General features: G+C 37.5%; 1 protein-coding gene and 1 long non-coding RNA gene across 3 annotated transcripts in view; both read left to right on the top strand.

The window, feature by feature from the left end:
* The first annotated feature begins 4 nt into the window (after positions 1-4).
* On the top strand, positions 5-15194 carry LOC130102983 (uncharacterized). Its single transcript, XR_008809310.1, has 3 exons — positions 5-139; positions 14629-14734; positions 14986-15194. It is a non-coding gene; the product is annotated as an uncharacterized LOC130102983 (long non-coding RNA).
* Positions 15195-15937: 743 nt separating this feature from the next.
* galnt14 (UDP-N-acetyl-alpha-D-galactosamine:polypeptide N-acetylgalactosaminyltransferase 14 (GalNAc-T14)) overlaps positions 15938-25371 on the top strand; it is a 42920-nt gene continuing 33486 nt past the window's right edge. The window contains exons 1-2 of one of the 2 annotated variants that reach the window (XM_056269144.1): positions 15938-16183; positions 23176-23345. In XM_056269144.1, the coding sequence (XP_056125119.1) occupies positions 16049-16183; positions 23176-23345 (305 nt within the window). In that variant the 5' untranslated portion in view covers positions 15938-16048. Of the gene's footprint in view, positions 16184-17982; positions 18184-23175; positions 23346-25371 lie in introns of those variants that run through there. The other variant, XM_056269145.1, reaches the window with a different exon arrangement.

Here is a 25371-nt window from a genome sequence, read left to right as displayed (position 1 = left end):
GCATTTGATGCTCTTCAATATGATCACCTAGGTATCTGCAATAAAGCCGTTACAGTGGCAGAGAAATAACAGCTTTAGTTTGCATTACGACCTGTGCACCAGAATGATGAAACCTGTCATGACCTCTGCAGTGCAAAAGGTAATGGAAAATAGAAAGTTATTTTTAAGCCAAGCATTTATGTAGCACAATGCATTCAGCACAAGAATTTAGAGGATTGCGGTTGAAGGAAAGGGTTGAATAGCTGTGATTGAGAATAAACACCATTTGATGTGCGACATTTGTCAGATGCTAAGTCAGCATAAAAATAGATGAATTCTCATTTCTGCTTCAGAATGAGGTTTTCCCGGTGTCTGAGCAACCTGAATATGTGTTCAAGCAACAGTTCACTCGAAAATGAAAGTTCTGTCACCATTTACTCACCCTCATGTTGTTCTAAACCTGTATGTCTTCTTCCATAGAACATGAACAGAGATATTTGGTCATATTTTTTAATGCAATTGGAAGTGGTTCTTAATCTTCCAAGAAAGATTCAAACACTATAAAAAAATTCAAGTGCTTCATATGACTATACAAGTCTTCTGAAGTCATACAATAGCTTTGTGTCAGGAACAGACATTTTTAAACCATTATTCACAGTGAGCTTTTAGCCATTGGAACCAGATCATTGAGTCAATTTTGAACTTGAGAACAGGATCAGTCTAATTTGTGTATGAATCGATTATACTGCTTTTGTGAACCGGAACAGCCGAGAACATCCCACTCAAAAGAATGATTCACTCATGAATCAGACATTGCTACTTCTCTCATTAAAAAGTGTGTTACAATTTCTCCATTGCTTTCGCATACGGGTTTGGAATGACGTGATAATTGACAAAATCTTCAGTTTTGGGTGAACTATCCCTTTAAAGATGAATAGACACAATACTATCAAATGTGTTCACTAGGCTGACCATTGCTACTTTCAGTTTTATTTTCTTAGCGATGATGCATTTTCAAAATCCATCTCCCACTGAACTTGTTGGAAAAATCTGAAAGTAAATGTATTAAAACAAACGCTTGAATATCCCACATTTGATTTTAATTGGTTTTCATTCTGAATGCACCAACAAGTGATTGTCTGTCAGTAATTGGACCGTACTGATCATGACTTTTTGGACTGTGCACCATCATATCTTTCAACCACTCAAAGGCGCCTGGCTCTACCCTGGGTCTTCTGCGATGCCAAATCCAGCGTTTGAGCACCGCAGCTGTGTAGTGCAGATAGCTTGCTGTCAAAAGCTGTTTCTCAGGCGAGGGACAATTATGCTCAATCAGAGATGATGCTTTACTGAGTGTTTTCCTCCCTCTCATGCGCCTCTGATTTGGTTTACGAGAGAATGTGACTGATGGCGATCTTCCAGAGATGTTGAGCGAGTGGGGTTTTAAAATTGCAACAGCAGCCAATTATGGAACAGAGAGAGCACATGCTCATTAAATTTGCACTAGAATCTCGGCATTTTGAAACCATTAGCTCTGAAACTTTATTCTCTATTTCAGATGTTTCTCTGGGAGCATACTGCTAATAGAAGTAGCGGTGTAAAGCATTATGGAAATTCTGTGTACCAGCAGATGTGAACAGTTGAGAGTGCAGTGATCATGTTGATACACCAGCAATTGAGGCTGGAATTCAGTTTGTTTGTTTTCTGTGCCGCATGGTGCCCATTGACGGCACATTGAAGTGCACTAGTTCATGTTCAAATTGAACCTTTAAAGGGAAAGTCATCCAATTCAGCCTTTCATAGTTCATTTACTCACCTTGGTATGGGAATCGTGAATAATTTAAAGGTGTAGTTGACCCAAACATGAAGATTTTGTCATTGATTATTCACTCTCGTGTTGTATAAGACTTTCATTCATCTTTAAAACACAAATGAAGATTTTTTTATGAAATCTGAGAGATTTCTGTCCCTCTATTGAAAGTCTATTCACCCAAACCTCTTGATGGTTTAAAATGACGAAGATGAATTGAACGAAAATCTTATTGGTTGGAACAACATGAGGGTGAGTAAACTATCCCTTGAAGAAAATGATTAAATTTGGGTACCCTGTTGTTAAGGAAAATTCCGATTGCTTTTAGTGATTCTTGTTCCTTAACGATCCCATTAATAATGATGGAAATTCCAAATTCTGAGATTGAAGACTTTTTATGTCTTTTCAGATTTAGCATAAATGCAATGCAATAATTTACCTTTATATAAAAAAAGTAGTTGTGTAACGCGTTGTCACGTCACACCTCACCACATCCAGTGTCAATCTTAAAAAATAATAGTTATTTATTAGCATTGATTGTCCCATAAAGAACCTTTAACATCCATGGAATCTTTCAACTGTACAAAATGATCTTTATAGTGGAAAAAGGTTCTTTAGATTATTGTTGTTTGATACTAAGAGAAAATAGTTACCTGTTCACTGAAAGGTTATTTGTTGAACCCAAAAATGGTGCTATGGCACTTTTCTGCAAAAAAAGCATCGATTATAATTGTTTCTTTTGCCTTTTATCACATCGGAACGTGTTTTGGCGCTCATGCCCGGTGTGTGAGGACTTTGCTATTCTCTTAGAACAGTATTTATAGTTGTATTTATCATTCTTGGTGTGAACAGGCCTTTACAGTTGTACGTTGTAGGCCTATGTTTGTCAGTAATGAACTGGTTTTACTGATGATCTTTGGCTCACATTGTGCACTATTTGAATGATGCATGCTATGCAGAGCGTTTCAAATCAGTCACTTATGCTTCCATTTCAGTTAGGATGCTGTCAGCAGCTAGGTAACGAGGGTTCTCTGTAAAAAAAAAACAGCAAACAATGTCCTGTTTTGTGCAACAACATCAGCATTTTCTAGCACAAGTTTCAAGGAAAAGTGAGGTTTTCCCTTGCTCAGCAGTGAAAAAGAGGTTTAATTTGCACTCCAAAGTGACAGCGAGTGTAGATAAGCACTATCACACTCACCTCGCAGAGAACCGCATGTTTCAATTTTAGATTTTGATTTAATCCTAAAATCCTTGTTCCAAAATCTGTGTTTTCGAACGCAACAGTAAAGCAGTGGATTTTAATTAAGATCTTCAAGCAGAGCCCAAGATAAAGATTGATGATACAATCAGTTATAGCCTGTATGTGAAGAATGAGATGTTTTTCTAGTTACTAATACGCTCACTACAGTGAATTATTAAGACTGTGCTTCTGCTCCTCGTGCATTCATAATAATATTTCATCACACGTTACAGTCATCCAGCCTCATTCGATGCAAATTATTATTGCTGTAATATATTAGCACAAACATCAACACATTTTTTTGGCTTATTTATTATTTGTGAGTGTGTGACCCAACTGTAAAATTCCACTTACTGTTGTGAGTGGAAAGAACATCATATTAGATCAATAACAGACAGCCCGTGTGTGTGTGCGTGTGTGTGTACGTGTGTGTGTGCTCACAAAACTCACCCTACCCGATGCGAAACTTGGAGGCGAGACCCCTCAAAAACTCATCTGTCTCTGGCTCCACTACACTGTCATCTGTATTCCTCTCTTTAAGGAATACCGTTATATGCCAGGATCAAATGGCATTCTGTCAGCATCCTGCCATGCATTTCTAGCTTCCCCAAAAACCCTTGTTATTCTCCACAGCAGGATTGGTAAAAATGGACAAAAAAGAACAGAAAAACAATAGAGGATACTATCTCTACTTGTTCACGTAAGCTATTAAACTGCAACATTTCCGTTGTAAATGTGATAATTGCATTTTACACTTTCTGTGGTTGGAACAATACATCTATTATATTATTTCTATTTATATTGTGGTAATTTTCTCTCGAGGAACTGTTTTACTAGAATGTGTTTCTCTGTTTTCTGTGCCAAACTCTGCAAGGATCTCGTGATTCTGAACTCCCACTTCAGAGTGTGAACTCATCGCACTGCCGTTTTGCATAATTTCTCTTATAAAGCACTGAATCTTTTGTTGGAGCCGCAGTCTGCATCCTTTGTACTAGTACAATCAATGCTGTATTTCTGCTTTTCCCTCACATCATTTCATGTTTTTGGCTCTGATTCGAACAGAAAAAAAAAAAAAAATATATATATATATATATATATATATATATATATATATATATATATATAACTGAGCTGTTTCAAAACAGACAAGCGTTCAAAACAAGATTCATCCACCCACTTGGATTATGTCGTGTTGAAACAGAAGGCCGGAGAGGGATGCTTTGTTCCTGTGTAGGGATTTTCCTGACTCAGGTATTAACGGATCTCAAGCAGCGGATCCCAGAGAGGGGGGACTTGAGAGTGCACGATTGGGAGTGATACGATTTCTCTTCTTGGTGATAGTGGGAAAGGAAAGAGTGGAATAAAAAAGATACAAAAGTGATTCTGCTCCATTTAACAAATCTAAGCTAAAAATCTTGGATGCACGTTCACCCTTGCTTCTCACTTGAATAGGTTTGTGATTAATGAGTAGCATCTGAAACACAGTATAATGAGATATAAATAATGTTGTTACCAATCCGCGTAGTGATTGCGACTGCTGGAACCCGGAAAAAATCCATTAGTTAGGTAAAACACTTCAACAAACATTCAGCTGAAAATCTAGCAGAGGTATTTGTGAGGAGAGTATTGATTGAGATGTTTTTTGTGCTCAGCAGGTTTTGCCTTCAGAGCCGACGGTCCATAGGTCTCTTAATATACGAGCGTGTGCCGTTAAATGGAAAGCGTGTGCGATGCTTTCCATGCTGTGATTGCTCAGCAGGTTTGCTCTTTTCACGACTCAAAACCCTCCTAAGGGTTAAAGTGCGGTCAGAAATGTCCCTGGTTTGTGTTCTTTGGTCCACCTAAGCTTTTACTGCTATTCTGAGATACAGGTCATTACTATTACAGGTATGACTGAATTAGATTTCCTAATGTATTTAGAAAAATGGCATATACTTTTTTTTTTTTTACTTTAAAACCCATGAAATCAAAATAGTAGTTTTGTGTTACTTGTGTAACTTCTAAAAAAAAAATGTTTTATTGCAATTATAAATAATACTACATAGATCCTACCATTCAAAAGTTTTGGGTCGGAATTTGTTTTAAATATTTTTGAATGAAGTCTCTTATGTTCAAGCTGCATTTATTTGATCAAAAATACAAATAGGAAACACAAATATTATTACAATTGAAAATAACTGTTTTCTTTGTTCATACATTTTCAAATGTATTTATTCTTTATGATGGCAAAGCTGAATTTTCAGCAGTCATTACTCTAGTCTTCATCTTAGTGATTCTTCAGAAATCATTTTAATAAGCTGATTTGCTGCTCAAGAAACATTTCTTATCAATGTTGAAAACAGTTGTGCTGCTTAAAAAAACCTGATCCATTTTTTTCTGAATTATTTGATGAAAAGCAAGTTTTAAAAAACAGCATTTATTTGAAGTGATTTTTTATTATTATTATTTTATTATTTATTTAATATAGTCTTCTTATTTAGTCAATGACACAACATGCAAACATAAAGCAGTTTTAGGGGGCCTAAATCAATTTAGATTGTCAACTTTGTTGATTTTTGTCTGCAAGGCTGCATTCTTTTTACAGCAACACTATTTTAGGTTCCACACTGATGAATGTTTTTTTGTAACTAACTGAATGAGACATCTCGGCTAACAAAACTGTTAAAGGTTAACTATGTTTAAACTCAACTGTCATCCTAATTCCCACACAGAGTATTCCCTGTTCTGCTATGTTGGTTCCATTAACTTTAGCTGAAGATAATCGCTTCTGCTTTCTCTTTACCCAGCTGGCCAGCTCAGATAGAAGAACTCAAGCCTAATTTGCACAGTCAGTATGCACCTACTCCATAGACAGTGTAAACCAGAGGAGGCTGAGTTCACCCATCCAGAATAAAGCGTTATTGAGGATGAAATGGGATTTTTAATTGGCTAGGGTTACAGTGCCACGGAGGGGCTCCGACAGGTCCGGTCTTGTCACAATGACACTGTCCTACAATACAATGCTGTGGCATTTGGCTGTCCGAAGCACAAATGTGTGTCTCTTCACATTACATGGAATGATGGCATTATGGGACAGTGTTTCGTGGAGCAGAATTCAGGCCTTTCATAAACTATACCCTCACGATACTGTATTTGCATATTAGACAGGTTTAGATTACTAGCACAGCAATATCTCATTTGTTTTTATTAAACACTGGAGACGAGATGTTCTGGAGTGCATTATGTCTGACTTTTTTTCTGCATTGCATTAACTTTGCATCTGAATTTATGATTAATGCAGGACTCCAGGGCTCACCTATCATGCTCCAAAGCCTGTTGTTTTTGGGAAATCAATATCTGAAAGGTGCAAGGTGGATTTCTCCCAGCTCTTCATGCATCGCTGGCTTCTTATTCAGCATGTGAATGTATTTCTAAATGTATTGCTTATCGACCAGTGTAAGAGCAGACGCAAAAGAAAAGCATACTATTCATAATGCATCACGGCAATTTATTAAGATGTTCTTTTACCAAAGGGATCGAATCTGTTGAAAACAGAAGTTGTCATTTTTGAACTCAAACTTTTAGAACCATACATTTGAGATGTTAGACATTTGGTGTGATTCAAGGACGTCTTGTATACAAAGCAGCTATGCTTAAATGTTTATGTGAAGGATATTGCCAACATAAGCAGTGGGCAGATGGGATCTAGCCATTAATGAACCATTATACTGATTAAAGCCATTGCCAGCAGAAATTATTGCTTCAATTATTGACAGCCTTTACACTAAAAATTCATTAAGGCAGAGAGAGGGATTCCTGTTAGCCGGTCCTTAACACACTAAATGCTCTCCAGATGCAATTCTGATTATATCCCTGCATATTAATTGAGATTCCAAATCGTAGGGAGTGTATTTGTTCAGTCCAAAGGGCACTTCAGATGGCACAAGTGATATTCTACTTCCCAAACCGAGATATTCATTTGGAACACCCTGCAATCTCATGAAATAACAGCTGAACATGCAGATGTGAATTTATATATATATATATATATATATATATATATATATATATATATATATATTAGTATTTATACTATATTATGACATCATGATCATACATGATATAAAAGCATACTGTGCATAATACACATGAGTGATATATAGAATATGAATTTTGTATATAATATAAATAACCATATACAATAAACATAATTATACACTAAATAGCACACAATACATTCATATTATTACTGCATTCATGAGTGTTTATATAAAACACAGTTACATATTTAAAATAATATACTTCTGCAGTGGAGAGGGAAATATACCCACTAGCCATTACGCAAGTGCATCACTTGAATATTATACACAGTTCATATTCATATCTATATCCATTTATCATATCCAAAACTCCTAATGACTGTTAGTTCATGATATTCCGTAAGTATTTCACCAGGAACAAGTCAAAGAAACTTACATCAATTTAAGTCTCATACTCAGCAAGTGGTGCTGCAAGAACAAACAGAAAAAGTTTGATCCGAACTATTGGTAAAGTTATGATCTATAAAACGTCTCCCGAAATCTCTGATATCTGAACAGCATGTAGGGACCCTGTGAGTTGGAACACAGCTTCTATCGCTCTTTCTCTCTTTCTTGCAGGTTTAACTCAATTGGAAGCACATGGTTGCCAAGAAATGAGCTGGGAGAGGTGACCCCTTTAACGGCTAAAGTTTCTAAAAGGAAGAAAACGCAGGAAAGTAGAATCTGGTCGACATGAAGAGATAGTGTGTGTGTGTGTGTGTGTGTGTGTGATTGGTGTGGTGTGGTGGGTGAAAATGGGAAGGTGTTGGTCAGTCAAGTGGGAAAAGGCCTCAGTTTTTCATTTCATCAAGCAATAAAACTCCCAAGCCCTTGTGGCCTTTATCTGTGCTGTGATCTAAGTACATTATAAGGTTGAAACTCAATGTTGAGAAAGCAGCTGGAGGAAGTGATGATTACTACAGAAAGTCCTGGCAAAGTAATGAGAAAGTAGCACAGGATAACATCAAAACCAATTAAGTCCATCCAGGTTCAATTCAACCTTGAAAAATTTCAACCTGCTTTCATTTATCTATTTTGAATCCTGTCTAAATTTACGGATTAATCTGCTTTAGAATACAGAGGAAATTTACAGAGGAGAATGAAAATGCAGTGTGCCCACTGATTGTTTATTTGCATGCTGTCTGCATTGTTTTAATGTCCAATTCACTGAAGGAATTATGCAAATCTAGGCAACACAGCAAACATGCTCCCAAAAATGTGATTTTTGTATAATTGCCAGTGGAGAATGCAGCAGTCTATCACAATCTGGCATACTTGTTTGAAACTGTAGCATCGTTCCACCACTGCGACCTCTTTAAAAAGCCAAATGCGCTTGTTTTTTTTAACAAAAATATGCCTGGTTATTTCACTCTCCTCCATCATTTGAGCTTTATTTGATGAATTAATGCTGCCGTAAACAACAGAAAATGTAAACAAACATATCTTTTTAATAAAAAATCTGTTTACCTCCTGCTGTCTGTGGGTGGTAAGAGCACTGCGTTTTGTAAATGAGGCGCAATCTATAAATAATAAGCCTAATTTACATAGAAAGAGGCGTATTTGTGCTGTAAAGAATAACAGTGACGTGAACTGATTTGACCACTGATACTGTTAAACTAGATAGCTTCTGGTAAGTGAAATGAAATGCCATGCAACTATACTGTGTAGTCTCATTTAATTCTGAATGCTATCTTACAAACCCAGGATTGTGATGTTTCAGCGATAGCTAATGTGGATTTTTGTCAGTTTGATGAGCTGGAGGATGACTCAAAGTGAGCATGTGATAAAGAGATGCTCTGACAAAAAGCGTGACACACATACAGTGGATTCATACCAAGTTGGGCTCTATTTTCAGTGATGACACCTTTAATTGATGCAGTGACTGGGGACTCATGTACCGCAAAGTCAGATGGGTGTGAAAAGACAGAGGGACAGAGAAAGAGAGAGAAGTGTTGCTGCTGTTTCCCCTAAGCATGAAAAATGAGACTGAGTCCATCTCAACCATATTATCCCTCTCCCAAAGTGCTTTGTGGACAGCCATTCATCTTTCTGCATCTCACTCCCTTTATCTGTCACTCCTGTCTCATCTTTACACCTCTCATCCTGCTCTACTCTCCTCCTCCACCTGAATACAATTTGCTAAAACTTTACCAAAGCAACTCAGGGACTGAAACTCATCTTCATTGGCTCAGATCACAAATCTCCATTGTACCTCACTGTTACCCTCAAATTCATAATAGCTCTGGTAGACCTGTTACAAATGTAGTGTTTAATGACAAACCGTAATCAGGAGGGAATTGGTGACGCATTTAATCTCTGGTTTTACAGCTTTGTCCATGGATGATTTTATCTCTCGAGGCAGATTCTTACGAGCTCACTTACTCAGCCTGACAGAAAGCGATGTCAGAACAGCATGATAAAAAAAAGCACCGCACTGGGGAAGAGGAAAAAAAAAATCACAATTCGGCATTGTATCTTAACGGCAACCACCGGGCAGACATTTCCTTGATGGCAACTCATTACTTTTTCATGTTTAAGCTAATGAACATTATAAATGTGGATGAATGAAGTCTCAATTTGACCAATTAGGCTCCAAATCTCACTATTAAGCATGAATAATACTAGGATATTGGCTGTTTATTAGTACTTATAAAGCATATATTAATGCCTTATGCTGCATGACCATATCCCTTAATCCACCAAATAGATAAACTTAACAAACAACCACCTAACTAAAATAAGCAGTAATTTGGAGTTTGAGGCAAATGTCATAGTTAATAGTAAAAATTGGATTCTAATCTAAAGTGTGACCAAAATCAGGATATTAGAACGATTTCTGAATGATCATTTTTGAATTTTATAATTTTATATATATAATTATTAATATATTCCATTATAAAAAATGTTGTATTATCTGAATATACTGTTTATTTGTTTCATTATTTATATTGCGCTACCATTATGGAACAGGGATTCACTCTAGATGTTATTTATGCAGCTCAGTTGATGTGGTTCTCTGTGTTGTGAAACCACAGTGAATTTTAAGCATATTTGTTTATTGGGCATTTGTGAATGCTTGTGTGTGAGGGTGTACATTATTGATAAGAAATAAGAAATGAAAAATATTCCTCTGTTATTTTGATTCTCCATTCTTCACCACTCTTATCTGAATTTGCGGAAGGCAAGAGCTCTGCAAGTGTCTCCTGTTCACATCCATCAAGTGGTATTTGGACAACACCCATCCAAAGAGAGCAAGATTGTGTGTGTGAGTACACATCTGAGAAACACATCTCATGATATTACATTCAGAGAGATGAATGTCTCTTCTTTGTTGTTTTACCAACCATGATTATTTTGGTGTGTGTGAGACGGTGGTCTCAAAGAGGATATTTGCTGATAAGCGTGCCAGAGAGAACAGCAGTCTTAATCGTGATGATGTTAACCCAAAGACCTTAAAGCTGCAGTCCGTAGCTTTTTTTGGCTTAAAAATTATCCAAAATACATATTTTAGAAAATACATAACCAGCCAGTGTTCAAAACTATCTGCTTGCCTTAGCTCGATTCAAAACGGTAAGCTTGTAATAATGTTTTTAATTCCAGTGGTACTGGTGGATTTCCGCGGGAGATTCGAGCATGTCTTTGCGTCATTACGTCACATCTTTACACATAAAGAAGAAGTCTCGGCTAGTAGGCTATATTGCGTGTGAGGATGTTGGAGGTGGAGATTTATAGTCTTTTCTCACAGCACTTGATATAATTAAACTTATCAATTTGATGGCGGATCCAGAAAGGTTCAAACGACAATCACCAGTGACAACTGAAGATTCACCCGCTGTAAAATGCAAAAGACTTTGTTCGGACTTCGGAGTGGCTACAGAAAAAAAGAGACTGCAACCGGACCCATAAGAAAACAATGATAAATATCGGAAGGACAATACATGTAGTCACGCAATGCTGACATTGTTAACATTAACAATTTGAGAACAAAGTAGCCTATAATTTGCACGGTTTTGCGCGATAAGCGATTTTTAGATTTAATCAGCGCGATTTACTGCAATGTCAGAACCACCATGTTGCTTACTTGTTCAGATAACATTTTCCGGTGAAAATTATTATGTTGGTCATACTTCCAAAAATAATTATCTGTGATTGCGAATGCCAGTATCCATCAGCGCGGTGATTGACAGCTGCACACTCTCCTCAAACATTGTGTTCATCCGCGCTGTGCCGAAGTACAACTCACGTTAAGTTGATAATTCCGCGAATGACTGCAATTGCAGATTTCGAACAGAGATGGCGACAAAGAGGAAAAACTGCGGACTGCAGGTTTAAAGTCCCATGCTAATGTGGGACATTTTTTTATTTACATTTTTTTAATCTTACCAACACTTCCAACAAACTACATTTCCCATATATTCAGAACGGATGGCTCTATGTTATCATATTTAGCGGATGAAATCTTAAATGTTTTTTAAGCCTTCGCTCAAAGCATCATCGTCTTGTTGAATTTAATTGAACATCAGTTCATTTAATTTTTTGTCCAAGTATACATGTATTAGTGAATGAATGCTTTTTTCTGGTGTAAAGTCAGTGAAATTGTTTCTCTTACAGTTGCACCTTGCCTGCTTTGCTGTTGATCTTAGCTGACTTTGTGAGGAAGGCTGGCTTGAAAGCCTCCTATCTTCCCTACTGGCAGCTCCTCCATTACCTACAAAGTGCTCCATCTCTCTCCGCTGAGGCTAGGGTGTACTGTGCTACTTCTGATTAATGACTCTGCCATTCCAGCTCAATTTATTACCATACATTTCACCATGCAATATAATCCAGCACAATCACCCTGTATGGAGGTATTACCATTGTGCCGTGATACTTGACACTATAATAGTAAAAATTATAAGAACTTATTTGTTTGGCATTTGAGGCAAATCCATTAGGTTGACTTGAATAATAGCTGTGACACTAAGGTACAACTTACTGCCCCTCGGTGCATATATGAACACATTTAATTGTCAAAAGAGCATTATATAATAATAAATCCTTTGAGGATCAGAAAAAAGCTGACAGCACTGAATAGAAATGATCAAACTGTGATATATCATACATTACCTGTATGATATACAATACTTTGGGTGTAGAATATAGAGGATAAGCATATATGTTCTCTTTTATGAGAGAAAAGTAGAGAGTGTTTGTCAGCAGTTTTCGGGATCAGCGCTAATTGTTGGAGCTCTGGGTAGCATAACAGGCAGATTGAGATGGTGTGAAAGTATGTCCTTATTAAGCTCTCCGCATTCACTGTGCTTGAACAAACATGCTTGGACTTCTCACCCTCAACCATTTATTCTGTTAAGTCAGCTTTTTTTCCGATCTTCACAGTTCGCTAGACAAGATTCATCTTGCACTTGTGGAATCTGACTAAGTCTCTGCTCCCACAGTCCTGCCTCCGCTTTCCCTTTCCAACATCCAAACATGCAGAACTGCCTCATCACCTGTTATTCTGAGTTTACTTTCTAGCTATGCTGGTATTTTGGCACATTCACTGCCAAAAACAGCAGCACTTTTACTCATATTTTTCTTTTGTGCCCACTCAGATAAAGTATTGCGAATACTGCAACAGAATCAGTCTCCCCACATTTTCAATAAACTTTGCAGGATGGCGTTCTCACCTAGTTTTTTTTTACTAAAATTTTCATAATTATTATGTTATATTATATTATATTTTTGTCAGCCCAACATTTTTGACAATATAGAGAATTGAATAAGCTTTCTTTCTCTTTGTATTTTTATATCAGTATGGTTCAGGATTATCATATTCAAATCAATGTGATAAATGAGTTAGGTCAAAAGTAATCAAAAAGGAGTCCGATTATATTACCTGAAATGTAACCGATTTGTAAGTAATCTACTCAGCACTGTAGATGTACATCTATATGCATATTTATTTATTTAAATCCAATACTACAATATATATTTTTCTCTTCAAATGGAATACAGAAGAGTATGCTTGTATTTGGGTTCTTGTTTTACTTTACAGTGCGCTAGTTCAGATACTTAAAAGACTAGCCATCCTAAATGATGCTCTCAGATGTTGTTTCTCTCTTTACGCTCCTGTTGGCTTCTTTTTGGCCATCCACTGTTATCGATCCATTAGACAAAGCAAAATGGAATTTCTAGCTATCTGCACCCTCTTAGTCTATTGTTTCCCTTTCAGTCACGCTAAGGTAATTCGTTTTTCAGGGGCCGTTGTTTCGCTCCCCTTTCACTGCTGGCTGATTGCCTTGTAGAACAGACCTGTCCATGTAACATTATCCTTGGTCTATGCTCTTTACCTCTAATTTATCTGTCTAGTAAATGCCAGGATAACCAGGGCCTCTGACATATCCACGTCCTTCTAAAATGCCATGTTCTGTTTGGCTCTTTTTTGTTAGTCAATGGAGCTTTTTTAATAAAAAAGATTATTTGTATTATCTGATTATTATTTAAGATTATTATTATTATCTGTAAATTAAAAAGTGGGAGTCAATCTAACTGAACAGTATATGACCGTCTAATACATACTGTATAAACAAAAGGGAAAGCACTTGTGAAAACCGCAAGCTCCAATCAGATAGTCCGACGACAACCTTTTGTGTTTGTCTTCTCAGAAACAAAAAAGGTACTTGATTGATATGAACACTTGCAACGAAGAGCTAATTGAGCTTAAAGAGCTCAAGTTTTCCAGGAATCTGGATTCAAATTTTATATTTAGAAATTTTGCTAGCAAGTTAAGTAGATTCATGAGCTGAAGTATTCAGCTTTGCTTTGAGATGTGAAGAAACCACTGCTAGTTCACAGTACACACTTATAGTGCTTTTCCAGAGATGCGGACGCCAGAGAGAATCAGAAATGAAATAATCAACATAAATCCAATTTCATCAAGAATCACACATTATGGCCATTGTTAAAAACTTGCTTTCATTCTGGTTCCATTCATGTAACTCCCACTTTCCAAATATTTTCCATTGGATAAATCAATCTACATTCTTCTCATTGAGTATCCAGCTGCACTCTCAAATATGTCAAATTGAGTTTCATGAGCAGAACTGTATAGATTCAGCTTTCCTTTCTGAGTTATGTGAAATAACCACTGCAAGTACAGTGTTGTATTGCAAATTTGTTGTATTTGCATTGCATTCCTATTCCTAATGCCACAACTGAAATGCAGTGCAGTCTCAAATAAGTCAAATTGTGGGGGGTGGGGAAATGGGTTTCAAAAAGCAATTCACATTGACTTTATTCACTCAATTCACATTTTTTGAAACAAACAAAGAATAAGCTAATGGTTTTCAACTGCGGTATAGCATTAGCAACACTGACTTGGCACAGTACAAGTGTGTCACGAACACTATCCACAATACTAGTGAATATGCTAAAATTTGAGAGTGGGTAGCATAACTAAAAGAGTTTTTCAGGTTTCTGTGAAAATATTCCCTGAGCTGCATATTCAACCTTTGGCATATGGCATAAGAGCTAATTAGAACTATGCTAATGTGCTCCCTCAGGCCCAGCGACTGAAGAGGAAACCAACTATGTGCTTTGATATATCTGTCATGCTTCAGCAGACACTAACAAGGATGAATCTGAGACACTACAGACCCTGCATAATAGGTCTGTATCGTTCAACTTATTATTTACAGGTGGTCTTATCAGTTTAATTTGTGACTTTTAGTGAATTATTTACTTTTAACTTCTGCACATCATGTGGGAAATACTTGTTTCCTAAGAAGCTTAATATTTTAATATAGCTGATGATTCAATTGATTTACATCCTTGTCCTTGATTGCACTGCACAGTTTAATTAATAATTTGTCATTTAGCCGCACCTTTGTCCTCACTGTCTTACAGTGCACTTATTTCAGGGATAGTCCTCCTGAGGTTAAGTGCCCGGTTTCAAGGATAAAATGGTGATGGATCAACTTAATCTCAGCCTCAGACGGCACGTCCACTGACCGCCCACAGTCTGTGGGCTAAACTGGCTGTCTGATGCATGTTGTGCTAAAAAAATGTCAAGAGCCAGCTGAAATCGTTTGTTCCAATCTGATTAACTGGCACTATGCAACATCAGGGAGTCAAGGGAAAATGTATAAATTAAATGTATACAAGCTAAATAGGGGCATCAAATACATTTTCTTTGAGGCACTTTGTAGCAAGTAAACTATGTACTCACAAGCAAAATGACCTGTTCTGCTTTGTTTGTTGTGGACTGATACTTCTGTAAATTAGGATTTCAATATTGGTTTATTACTGAGGTTATTCTTATATAACACAATATTGCATATTCCTTTAATTCAGATAAAGTGATTTCTAAATGAGACTTAAAACCAAAACAACGTTAGTAGCCTACTTTTCATGTAGCCAGTAGCTAATCAAACAGACCTTTCCTGTCTAAAGTGGGAATTAATTTCCATTCATTTTCCTGCCATTCAAGTTTTCCTGATTTTCCATTTAAGTTTTTATGCATTTGCATGGCTTTTTCCAGTAGTAGCCTACTAGAAATCGCCAATGATAAAATCCTCTGATATTGTCAGGCTTTCCATGGCAGTGGGACCCCTGCTTATTGTAAGCCCATTTCGCAAATAACAGAAATTTAGAGCGAGTCAATATTAGAAGCGCGTCACGAACAGGCAGGTCCGTGAAAGCTCCGTTCCGCGGTAGGTGGTGCTAAACTCATGCACATTTTGTCGGTACCTCGGTGGCTACACAGGATGATTTTAATCGCCCTGGACAGCGTCCAGCGTCACTCACAGTCTCAGCAAGTCAGCGCGCTGCGCACGAGAGCAACAACCTCATTCCTGGATAGGCACTACGGGCAAGTGCGCGAGCGCAGCGCAGCGCGCGGACACAATTCGCCTTTTCGTTCGCTGAGAGAGGAGCGCGCGAATGGTTTTCAAACTGAAATGAATCGTTAACGGCCGTTTGAAAATGAAGAGGCTTTCTCGAAAGCTGACTTTAGCTCTCGCAGCGCTGTTTTGGATAGCCGCTTTACTCTATTTCATATTGCTGAATAGCCGGAAAATACTACCTGACCAAAGAAACGAGCAACCTAAAGTAAAAGAGGTGAGTGATAGCCTACATCATAACCTCAAAGACGAAATGGCTTGAATTGGTTGGTTTATTGGTTTTTAAGATCTGTCAGTAACTCTTTAATCCCTTATTTTCTATCTCTGAGAGAAAATATTTGTATAGGTGCGTCACTTTTTTAATACCTGAGCCGATAATAAAGAACAAAACTGTCCAATGCGTAGAATCCTTTTTATTGTTGGGTGAGTAGCTAAATTTCAGAAATCCTTTTCTGAAATATAACGTTAGGAGAAATTTAGCCTATAGCTATACTTTTCCCTTGGGAGACGAAATAATATGCTTTGCAATAACCTTTTCACATTAACCTTTTGTTTGTTGACATTAATTCTATAATAGCATTTTCTCTCTCTCTTCTCCTATTCAAACATTAATTCCTATCAGTCACAATGATGGACGCATGGAAACAGCTTTAATATATAAGTAAATATTTAAATAGTTCGTAATTAAGGCTATAAATGAACCAATATTTGTACCCATGACATTTGCTCTAGAAACTGTTCAGGCACTTTCTGACTCCCCACAGGAAAGACATACCACAAAACAGATCTCTGCTGTCATTTGTTTCTCATAGACATGCAGTAATGAGTTGTATTAGGCTTTAATTTCATATTTTCTTTTGACAAATAGTGATCTCACATGTGGTTCTTCTGTTCTGGGGTTTCAAAGGAGTCTCAAGCGGTTTGCAAAAAAGATACCAGTCTGAGATTGAACTCACATTCCTTACACGATCAAATTATGTGAGCTATATGCCATCCACATTCATTTTATCTATATTCTTTTTTTTATTGTAAACAGGTCTGATTTGAATCCGTTGTATTCATCCTAAGGCATTGAAGGAGAAACATCTGAGACAAAACTGATCCTTAAAGAACTTAAATCTATCAAAGAGCAAAATTTCTGCTCATACTTCATGTTTAATTCCCAATGAGACTTATTCAAGATTATGTTTCTTATTAAGATGAACTCTGTATACTGTATAAAAAACAGTCAATTGTTTTATGTGTGTGAGATATGAATAAGCAATTGAACTTTCTCTGAATACGTAGGGGATTTTACCATGGAGGCAATCAATAATTCCACTATTTGGTTCAATATATCTGTCCCGAGTCCCGACTAAGATAGAAAGTAATGGGAAAAGAAGGTCATTCAATGATATTCACAAACAGTTTAAAGTGAGATTATGCTAATATCTGTTGCATTAATAAAAAGGTCTGCTGTATTGTAGCTGTAGGATGCGTAAATCTGCAGCAAATTCTTGTACATCTTGTAAGTCAGTTTTTCACTGAAACAGCGGCTGGTATATGACAATAAAGTATCACTGAGGGTAATGGGGTATGAAACATGATATATGGTGCAATATATCACAACACTGAACAACACTCTATAGGAACGGAAATATGAAAGCAGTTAGCACGTGCTCCTTACATCTGTATGGAGACAATGATTGACTTTTTATGGTATAATGACTGGATTCATCTCAGAAGAAACAGAAAAAAATATTAGCTGGTGAATGCTTGAGTAGTGATGGATTTGACTTTTTTATTCTCAGGTTTTTATGTTATTGTACGCCCTTTTGTGAGACGAGTATGTAAAACTAAAAACAAGTAAACAGTTAATGTGGCCTTGAAAACCGCAGTGTGATAGATTTTTCAGACACTCCGTCTTTAAATACAACTAAGCGCTGGGAGAGATGTCTACTTTAGTATTCTGTGTTGAACAACATGTTTCCATTTGCGGTTTGCTTCAATATCTATTTTCTGTAATAACCCTGACAGGGAAGGCCGAACCTGAAATAGCTGTTATTGGCGAGGAGGAATATGAAATACAGGGTTGGCACAGCGGCTGTTGAGGTGAATGCGGTGTGTGTCACGGTGGCCGGTGTGTTCAAACCATTCATCAAATGGTGGTGACATCTCACTCAGATTCGATGGCTAGATACTCCCCCATCAGCAGAGTGATGCATTATCTTTATAATGGTAAGGGAGGACTGAGATATCACCCATGACATCTGCTATTACCATGATTCATGGCAGATATGTCCCACAATACAGATTACACAAGTAGACAGTGTTGTTGTGTGGTATATTCATGATGGCTTCGTGTCACTGGTGTTGAGGTGTTAGACCGGACAGATGGAGTTTGATGGACTCATCATTTGCTTGCACATGAATTCTGACAGAACATCAGAATTAATCATTTTAATGCAGTATATACCGCAGACCAGTTTTACAGTCATGCATGACTTCTGTACCTGCTGAGAGTGTGCTGAGGCCCTTAAAAAAGAAGCAGGAATTCAGAGGAAGCCTTAGGAGAGTTCTGATGTGTGGTTTTGTGCATTGCAAGAGGGCAGAGGCTTTGGTGGTGTAGAATGCTCTATAAAAAGGACCCACACAACCACACATACAGAGTACAGACGACAGGACAGGGAGGATCCAATTACCACTTCCTCAGTCTGTCCTCCTTCTCTCATTAGAAGGCTGAGCTCTGTGGGAGCTGGGGGAACACTGAGCCCCAAACGTGGCACAGCTCAAATGCCCTGATCAGTGACTGTGGAGCATCAAGGAGCTAATAATTTCAGCGGGGAGCGTGGGGGTGGGTGCGCGAACACTGCCTTTTGAAGGCGAGTAAAATTGTTAAGCAGATAGGAAATTTGACACATCGATTCAGTACCTGTCATCTTTTTTTCATGTGCTAATTAAATTCTGTTTCGATCACGGAGTATGCTTAATCATTAAAAGAGTTAATTTTGCTGCGTGTCATTGTGCCCTAATCTTTAAGTGTCTAGAATAACAACAATGTTACATTTTTACTTGCGCTCTCACCTTTTGTCATTTAAACTTTAGCTCGAACATAACAATAACTAGCTTTGAACATTAACAATAAGCTTTCAAATTTTTTGATTTTCTCATGAAATGTGGCGTGACAGATCGCTGTAGCAAGCAGCAGGGTCAGAGTGCATGTGAATTGTTTATCTCTTGTGTAGTTTAAATGTTTGTATACACATAATTTTTTATTTGAGTGTTAATTATAATATCTGAAAATAAATAGCAATTGAATTTGGACTCTGTTGATAATTTTTAATCTTTAATAAAGAACTAAGGATTCTATAGTTAATTCGTCCACTGCTGAGGTTGCCTAGTTTACCCCACAAAAAGGGTTTACCGTGTTTGTTTTGTGTGTTTTTTTGTGGCAGTACTTTTAAATTCATTTTTTTTTGTGCAGTAAGGGTTATAGATATTTAGCCTAAAACCTATATCACTATATCAATGCACTATCACAGTGCTGATGGCCTACACCAAGGCTGCATCTGAAATCACGTACTTTCTTATAGTAGACGAAAAACAGTATGTGACAAATGTCCGAATTCACAGTATTCATAAAAGAGTAGGCAAAAAGTGCTTGGATGTCCCACTTCTTCCGGGAAGATTCTGAAGTATGCATACGATGGACACTTTACTATCCCATGAGGCCACGGGAGAGGATTTTGTGAATGAAAGTGACGCGACGCAACTGACGCTAAGGTTACGTGATAATGACAGCATGGTGAATGTGGTATGTCTGGTTTACATTCAAACATGTTCATACTATATAGAACATACTTTTTTTTAGTGGTTGTGAACTGTGAAGTAATTACCTATTACTAAAATAAGTACCTACTCAAGAGAGTATGAGATTTTGGACACAGCCCAGGTGTTTTCAAACCTGTCCTGGATCATTCCTAGCACTGCACATTTTGTATGGCTCCCTTAGGCTGGCCACACTTGATGATTTTAAGCCCGATTTTGAGCCCAATTTGCACCCCCGATCCGATGCTTGTTGCAAATGACTTTTTGTCCAAAAGATCAAGTGTTGTCATTACGATTGTTTTACTGCCCCGGATCCCATTGGAGCCCGCACAATCCCAAATCGTACATATCAAACATGTTTCGTATTTACGACTCTTGATCGGGGGCTGCCTCTGACTACATTTTTCTTCCCAAAACTCACGCCAGGAGAACCAGCTGACGACTTCGATCGGCGTCCATCTGTTTTTCTTCTCAAGTCACGTTTGATCTTGTGAGTCTCTGTGAGATCTTTTCTCACTGTGAAAATGTTACTACACTCGACAGGTGTGTGGTCCCACTTTTTTCGGACGAATCTTGTAGTGTGTGCATTCAGAGGATTATAATGCTAAAAATCGGTTGAAACTGCCCTACCGTTTTTGGTCTCACACAGTTTTAAAATTGATTAAGATTTGAAAATCGTCTAGAGTGTCCCAGGCCTTATTGGACACACTCACTTCAGGTCTTGCAGTCTCTACTAATGAGCTGATGAGTTGAATCAGGTGTGTTAGATAAGACATACAAAGTCTACATTAACACTGTAAGTCCAAATCCAATTTTTGTACATATCCTATTGAAATCCGATCAGATTTAGCTAGTGTGAACGGCAAAAAATCACATGAAATGCGATTTTTTACAAATCTGTTTCAAGCTACATCCATATGTGTGATCTGATCGGATTTCGCGTGGTTTATGTGACTTTCTCACACCATGTAAAACGTAACGTCACACTTTGTTATAGGAAAAATTGTGAAAGTCGCTACCGAAACAAGCTGTGTTTTTGCAAAGTGCTGGACAAGCAGAAAATGACAATATAATGGAGACATGTTTGTAACCGATGGAGATGGAAAAAAGCTGTGCATACCAGCCTCCCACGATTCTGCCGCTGCCTCAGAAGACACAGTAGACAGACATTGTCATGTTGTAAAATTTAAATAAGACAACATCTCTACTGCAAACCCCTCCATGTTGCGGTTGTTGATGTTTTTGGCGTATTCCTACCAACGCAACATCATTGCCATAGAAACCAGTTCAGGTATTCCGAAACGAAAGAGCTGCATGGAAACGCAAGTCGGATCTGAACAGTAGCGATACACAGTGTGGACGTCAATAATTATACATCAGATTCCAATTGGATACACAAATAATAGTAATGTGAACGTAGCCAAAATGTGGAGTGCTGGAAAGGTTTGAAAGGCCCTGGCCTACACAATGCTACAATAAAAACTAAACCCTGTGGGTTTCAATCAGCTCTCTTTTTCATGGAGTCGGACATTTTAAGGGCTGTCTCCAACGCAAAATCTTTCCAGTTCACTGAAACGTTTGCTCCCTAAAAAGTCCCACAATTGAGCATGAAAACCAGAGAGCATTGAATCTCACTATCTTCTCTTAACTGAAGTTCTGAAGTGCGAAACAAATCACGTGAGCCAACTCAATACACAATGACACACGATATATGTTTTTCAAAATACAAACTTTCTATTTCAGAAACATACAACGCTAGACAGGTTATGAACATAATCTATCTCACATTTATAATTGATTTACGGCTGAAATTTTGCAGAGCAAGCAAAGTATTTATCATTATGTACTTTAAATAGTCATCAGCGTCCCAATGTGTAGTGAGCCATGGTCCCTGACTCTACCTTACACCCTACCCTTACCCAATGAAATTGGCTAATTATTCAGAATTGATTTGAAAAATATGCCGTTTTGCATGTTCCTAATTAGAGCATTTACATATTATTTGTATTATCAAAATGTGTCTCTGCATTTTATTATCAGCCTGACTTTATGACAGACAGAAACCAACAGTTTTGAGACAGAAAAATCGCCAATATATCAGATTCCAATGCGAATGGGAAACTGAATTGGCGAGCTGAATTAAAAGCCCAGCCATTATCATGCTAAGCAGTCTAAAGAAACAGACATGTGCAATTACCTACCTCTATTACTGGCTGTAAAGATGCTGTTGTGGCTGTTGTAAAGCAGCGGGCCATGACATTCCCACCACACACGCAATACTGTGAAAAGGCATGTGAGCTCACTGGTGAATTCTTAACTCTTGTAACTTGTAAAAAAGTGACTATAAAGTTTCTTGATATCATTCCAAGTGAGAACTGGTTTGTGCTTGATGACTTTCAGGTATTTTCTATTGTTGGGGAATTTTTTACGGATTACTTTTTCTAATTCTAAATTATTATTTTTTTACATGTCTGTACACAAGCTTCACTAAGGCTTATATTTTGAGAAAATCCATACTTTAAAAAAAATAACTCTCTGTACTCCCTAAGTCCTAATTTGCAATACCCAGATGCACCGGTCATAATCATGGGTTATTGATTTATGATGTGTGTTTTCATAGTAACAACCCTCTCTATTATTTTGAGCAGAATCTCTAAACAAATACGAATGCAAGTTGAAATTATTTCCATGGAGGGTAGTAGCTGCATTTGAAAAAGCAGGAGAGAAGGAAGCATCACCATCAGTCAGCATTCATACAGGCGTCTAGGGAGAAACTAGCAACCTGCTGGCGTGGGTAATCACTTGCCCCAACCATAACCAACAGCCTCCAGCCCCCTTAATGGTCTAACATCAGCAAAAAAGCTCAAGGAAATAATAAGTGAGAAAACATGGAAACTCTTATACTGCTGTCGGTGCAGAATGTGGACGTTTATTAAATTATGATTGATATGGCCTCATGGATTCCAAGACGTAGTGTGTTCAACCCTCAAAATATGAGACTACTGCTTGCCATGTGCAAGGGTTTCAAGGGTTTTGGTGTGATGGTGCTGCAGAACACTGAAATATTAATGACTTTCTTATGATAATTGGGAATATTGCCTACAGCCCTTTATTTACTTTCCCCACTCTTTTAAATAGTTTATTGAACGTTTCTTTTCACTAACTGAACATGCTCATTTTAAAGTGTTGGATTTTGCAGTGTATTGTTATTTATTTATTCATTTTTTTTTTTTTTTTTCATTTGAAACTCTGAGATGCTAGGCTTTTTGCTTGTTCAGACCTGTAGGGTTAACTTATGCAACTGAAGTGTCTTTGACTTCCAGTATTTCTGTGGAACAAGACAAAATGGATGGACTAAATAATTACAATAAATCTGACTGCTGTGTTTCCATTATGTTGTAGATTTCAGATGCTGAGTGGGATGACCTGCTGGAAGAGTTTGAAGAGAAAAGCTACCTCAATGCTCACAAATGGAAGCCAGGCCAGGACCCCTACAGTCTGTATGCCTTCAATCAAAGAGAGAGCGAGAGAATCCCCAGCAACAGAGCACTTAGAGACACCCGGCATTACAGGTAAGCCCTGTGCGTGCGTGTGTGTGATCTATAATACCCACAAAGTTCATATTAAATTAATGAAGGTGCATCTGTGAGTTCTTGAAAACTTTTAGAAACTTATGAAAGGTGTACTAAAATAAAAAGAGTGAAGATTTGTGGTTCATGGCTGGGTAGTGGTTCTCAGGTTCTTCAAGGTCAGTATGCTATACTAGATGCATTTACACTACAGTTGGGGTGGGTAAGATTTGTAATGTTTTTGAAAGAAGTCTCTAACACTGTGTCCTAACTACAAGCGCCGCAACACGCGACAAAAGGGATCTTTTCAATCAAAGTTTTTGTCCTAACCAGCCGCGACGGCGACACGCGATGATTCTATTTTAGAAACGGTTTCTATTTCTGCAACGTCGCAGCTGGAATATCTTGAATATCATTTTGTGTGTCTTTTATAGCCGTACAAGCAACAATTCACCTCAGATCTTCAAAATAAATAAAAGTGAACAAGAACGTTCAAACTGTCAACTCATTGTTAACAGACAAGTGTATTCTATGACAACGACTGTTTCAGTAACTCAGTATGTATTTTTAATAATGTTAAAATGGTGTAATATTCATGAATTTGATGTAGCCTACTTAACCATTTCGTTGCGAGTGCCGCGAGCTTGCCGAGAGATCCCGCCCACCCGCTCTTCTGATTGGCTGTGATTTTTATCCCGTCCCATAGTCGCGTCTGGTCTGGTGTAAACAGACTAATGATTTGTCGCTGTAATGTTATCGCTCCACATCTGGTTAGGACACGGTGTTATGCTCACACAGGCTGAATTTATTTGATCAAAATTATAGTAATATTGTGAAATAGTATTACAGTTCAAAATAACTGTATTGTAAAATATACTTTATTCCTGTGAAGGCAAAACTGAATTTTACTCCAGTCTTTAGTGTCACATGATTCTTCAGAAATCATTCTGTATATATATGCTGATTTGGTTCTCAAGAAACGTTACTTGGTATTATCAATGTTGAAAACTTGTGCTACATAAATTGTGTGGAAACTGAATTTTTTTTCAGGATTTTTTGATGACTAGAAAATTCAAAAGAACAGTGTTTTTTCATTTAGAAATATTTTGTATCATTATACAGGTCTCTTTTGACCAATTTAATGCATCCTTGCTGAATAAAAATAGTAATTTCTTTCAAAAAGAGTCCGGACCAGCAACTTTTGAACAGATTTTGGTAGAATTCTTAAATTGGTTTGGGATTGCGTTGCTATGGCATCAGCCTATGGTTCTAATTCAGTGATTGCAGACACAACTAAATTTTTTCTGTGTACTTGTGCCACAAACACATTTTTCTCACCCTCGGCCAAATACAATGACTAACAAATGTATAATACTGTATAAACTAAGGGTATGTTTTCACTGAATTGGAAACTAAAAATAGACGACAACACTGTCAAAACAATCCCCATTCAAACAGATCTGCGAAAATGAATAAAAAAGGCTGCATGAAATGCCAGCAGTTGTCAATTTTACTTTGTCAAGTAACACCCCACGAACACGTAAAAAGAATGGGTGAACATGTAATAGGCATGCGTATGACGTCACGGTTTTCACAAATTCACATTTTTGTTGTTTACATGGAAACGGTAAAGGCATCGGTTTCAAAACTTTGCCCCGAAATCGCCACTGTCATGTAAATGAACGGCCAAAACGTATAAAAAGTTTTCTGTTGAAAACGGTGTCGTGTAAACACCCTATATGGTTTGTGCTGTTTCAGATATTCAGCAATTAATTTGATTGTTAACATGCTTTCTCTTGCACCGGTGTTTGTATAATAAGCCTCTTAATGAGACAGCTGGTTGTGATATTTGGCAGCTCTTGGTGGCAACATGACCTCATGGTATTTGTAGCTCATGAAATGGGACCTCTCTTGGCCACAGTACATTTTCACCCTCTGCAGCACTGCGGGAGGTCGCTCACTCATTAGTGCATGTCACTTCAGTCAGACAGAGTGCCATAGTTCATTTTTCAGCTATTTCTTGATTCTT

Source organism: Rhinichthys klamathensis, unplaced genomic scaffold (genome assembly GCF_029890125.1).
Source record: "Rhinichthys klamathensis goyatoka isolate OS25496 unplaced genomic scaffold, OSU_Roscu_1.1 h1tg000281l_1, whole genome shotgun sequence".
Taxonomy (NCBI): domain Eukaryota; kingdom Metazoa; phylum Chordata; class Actinopteri; order Cypriniformes; family Leuciscidae; genus Rhinichthys; species Rhinichthys klamathensis.
The sequence above is the reverse complement of the archived record's forward strand: the minus strand, read 5'-3'. Positions and strand labels throughout refer to the sequence as shown.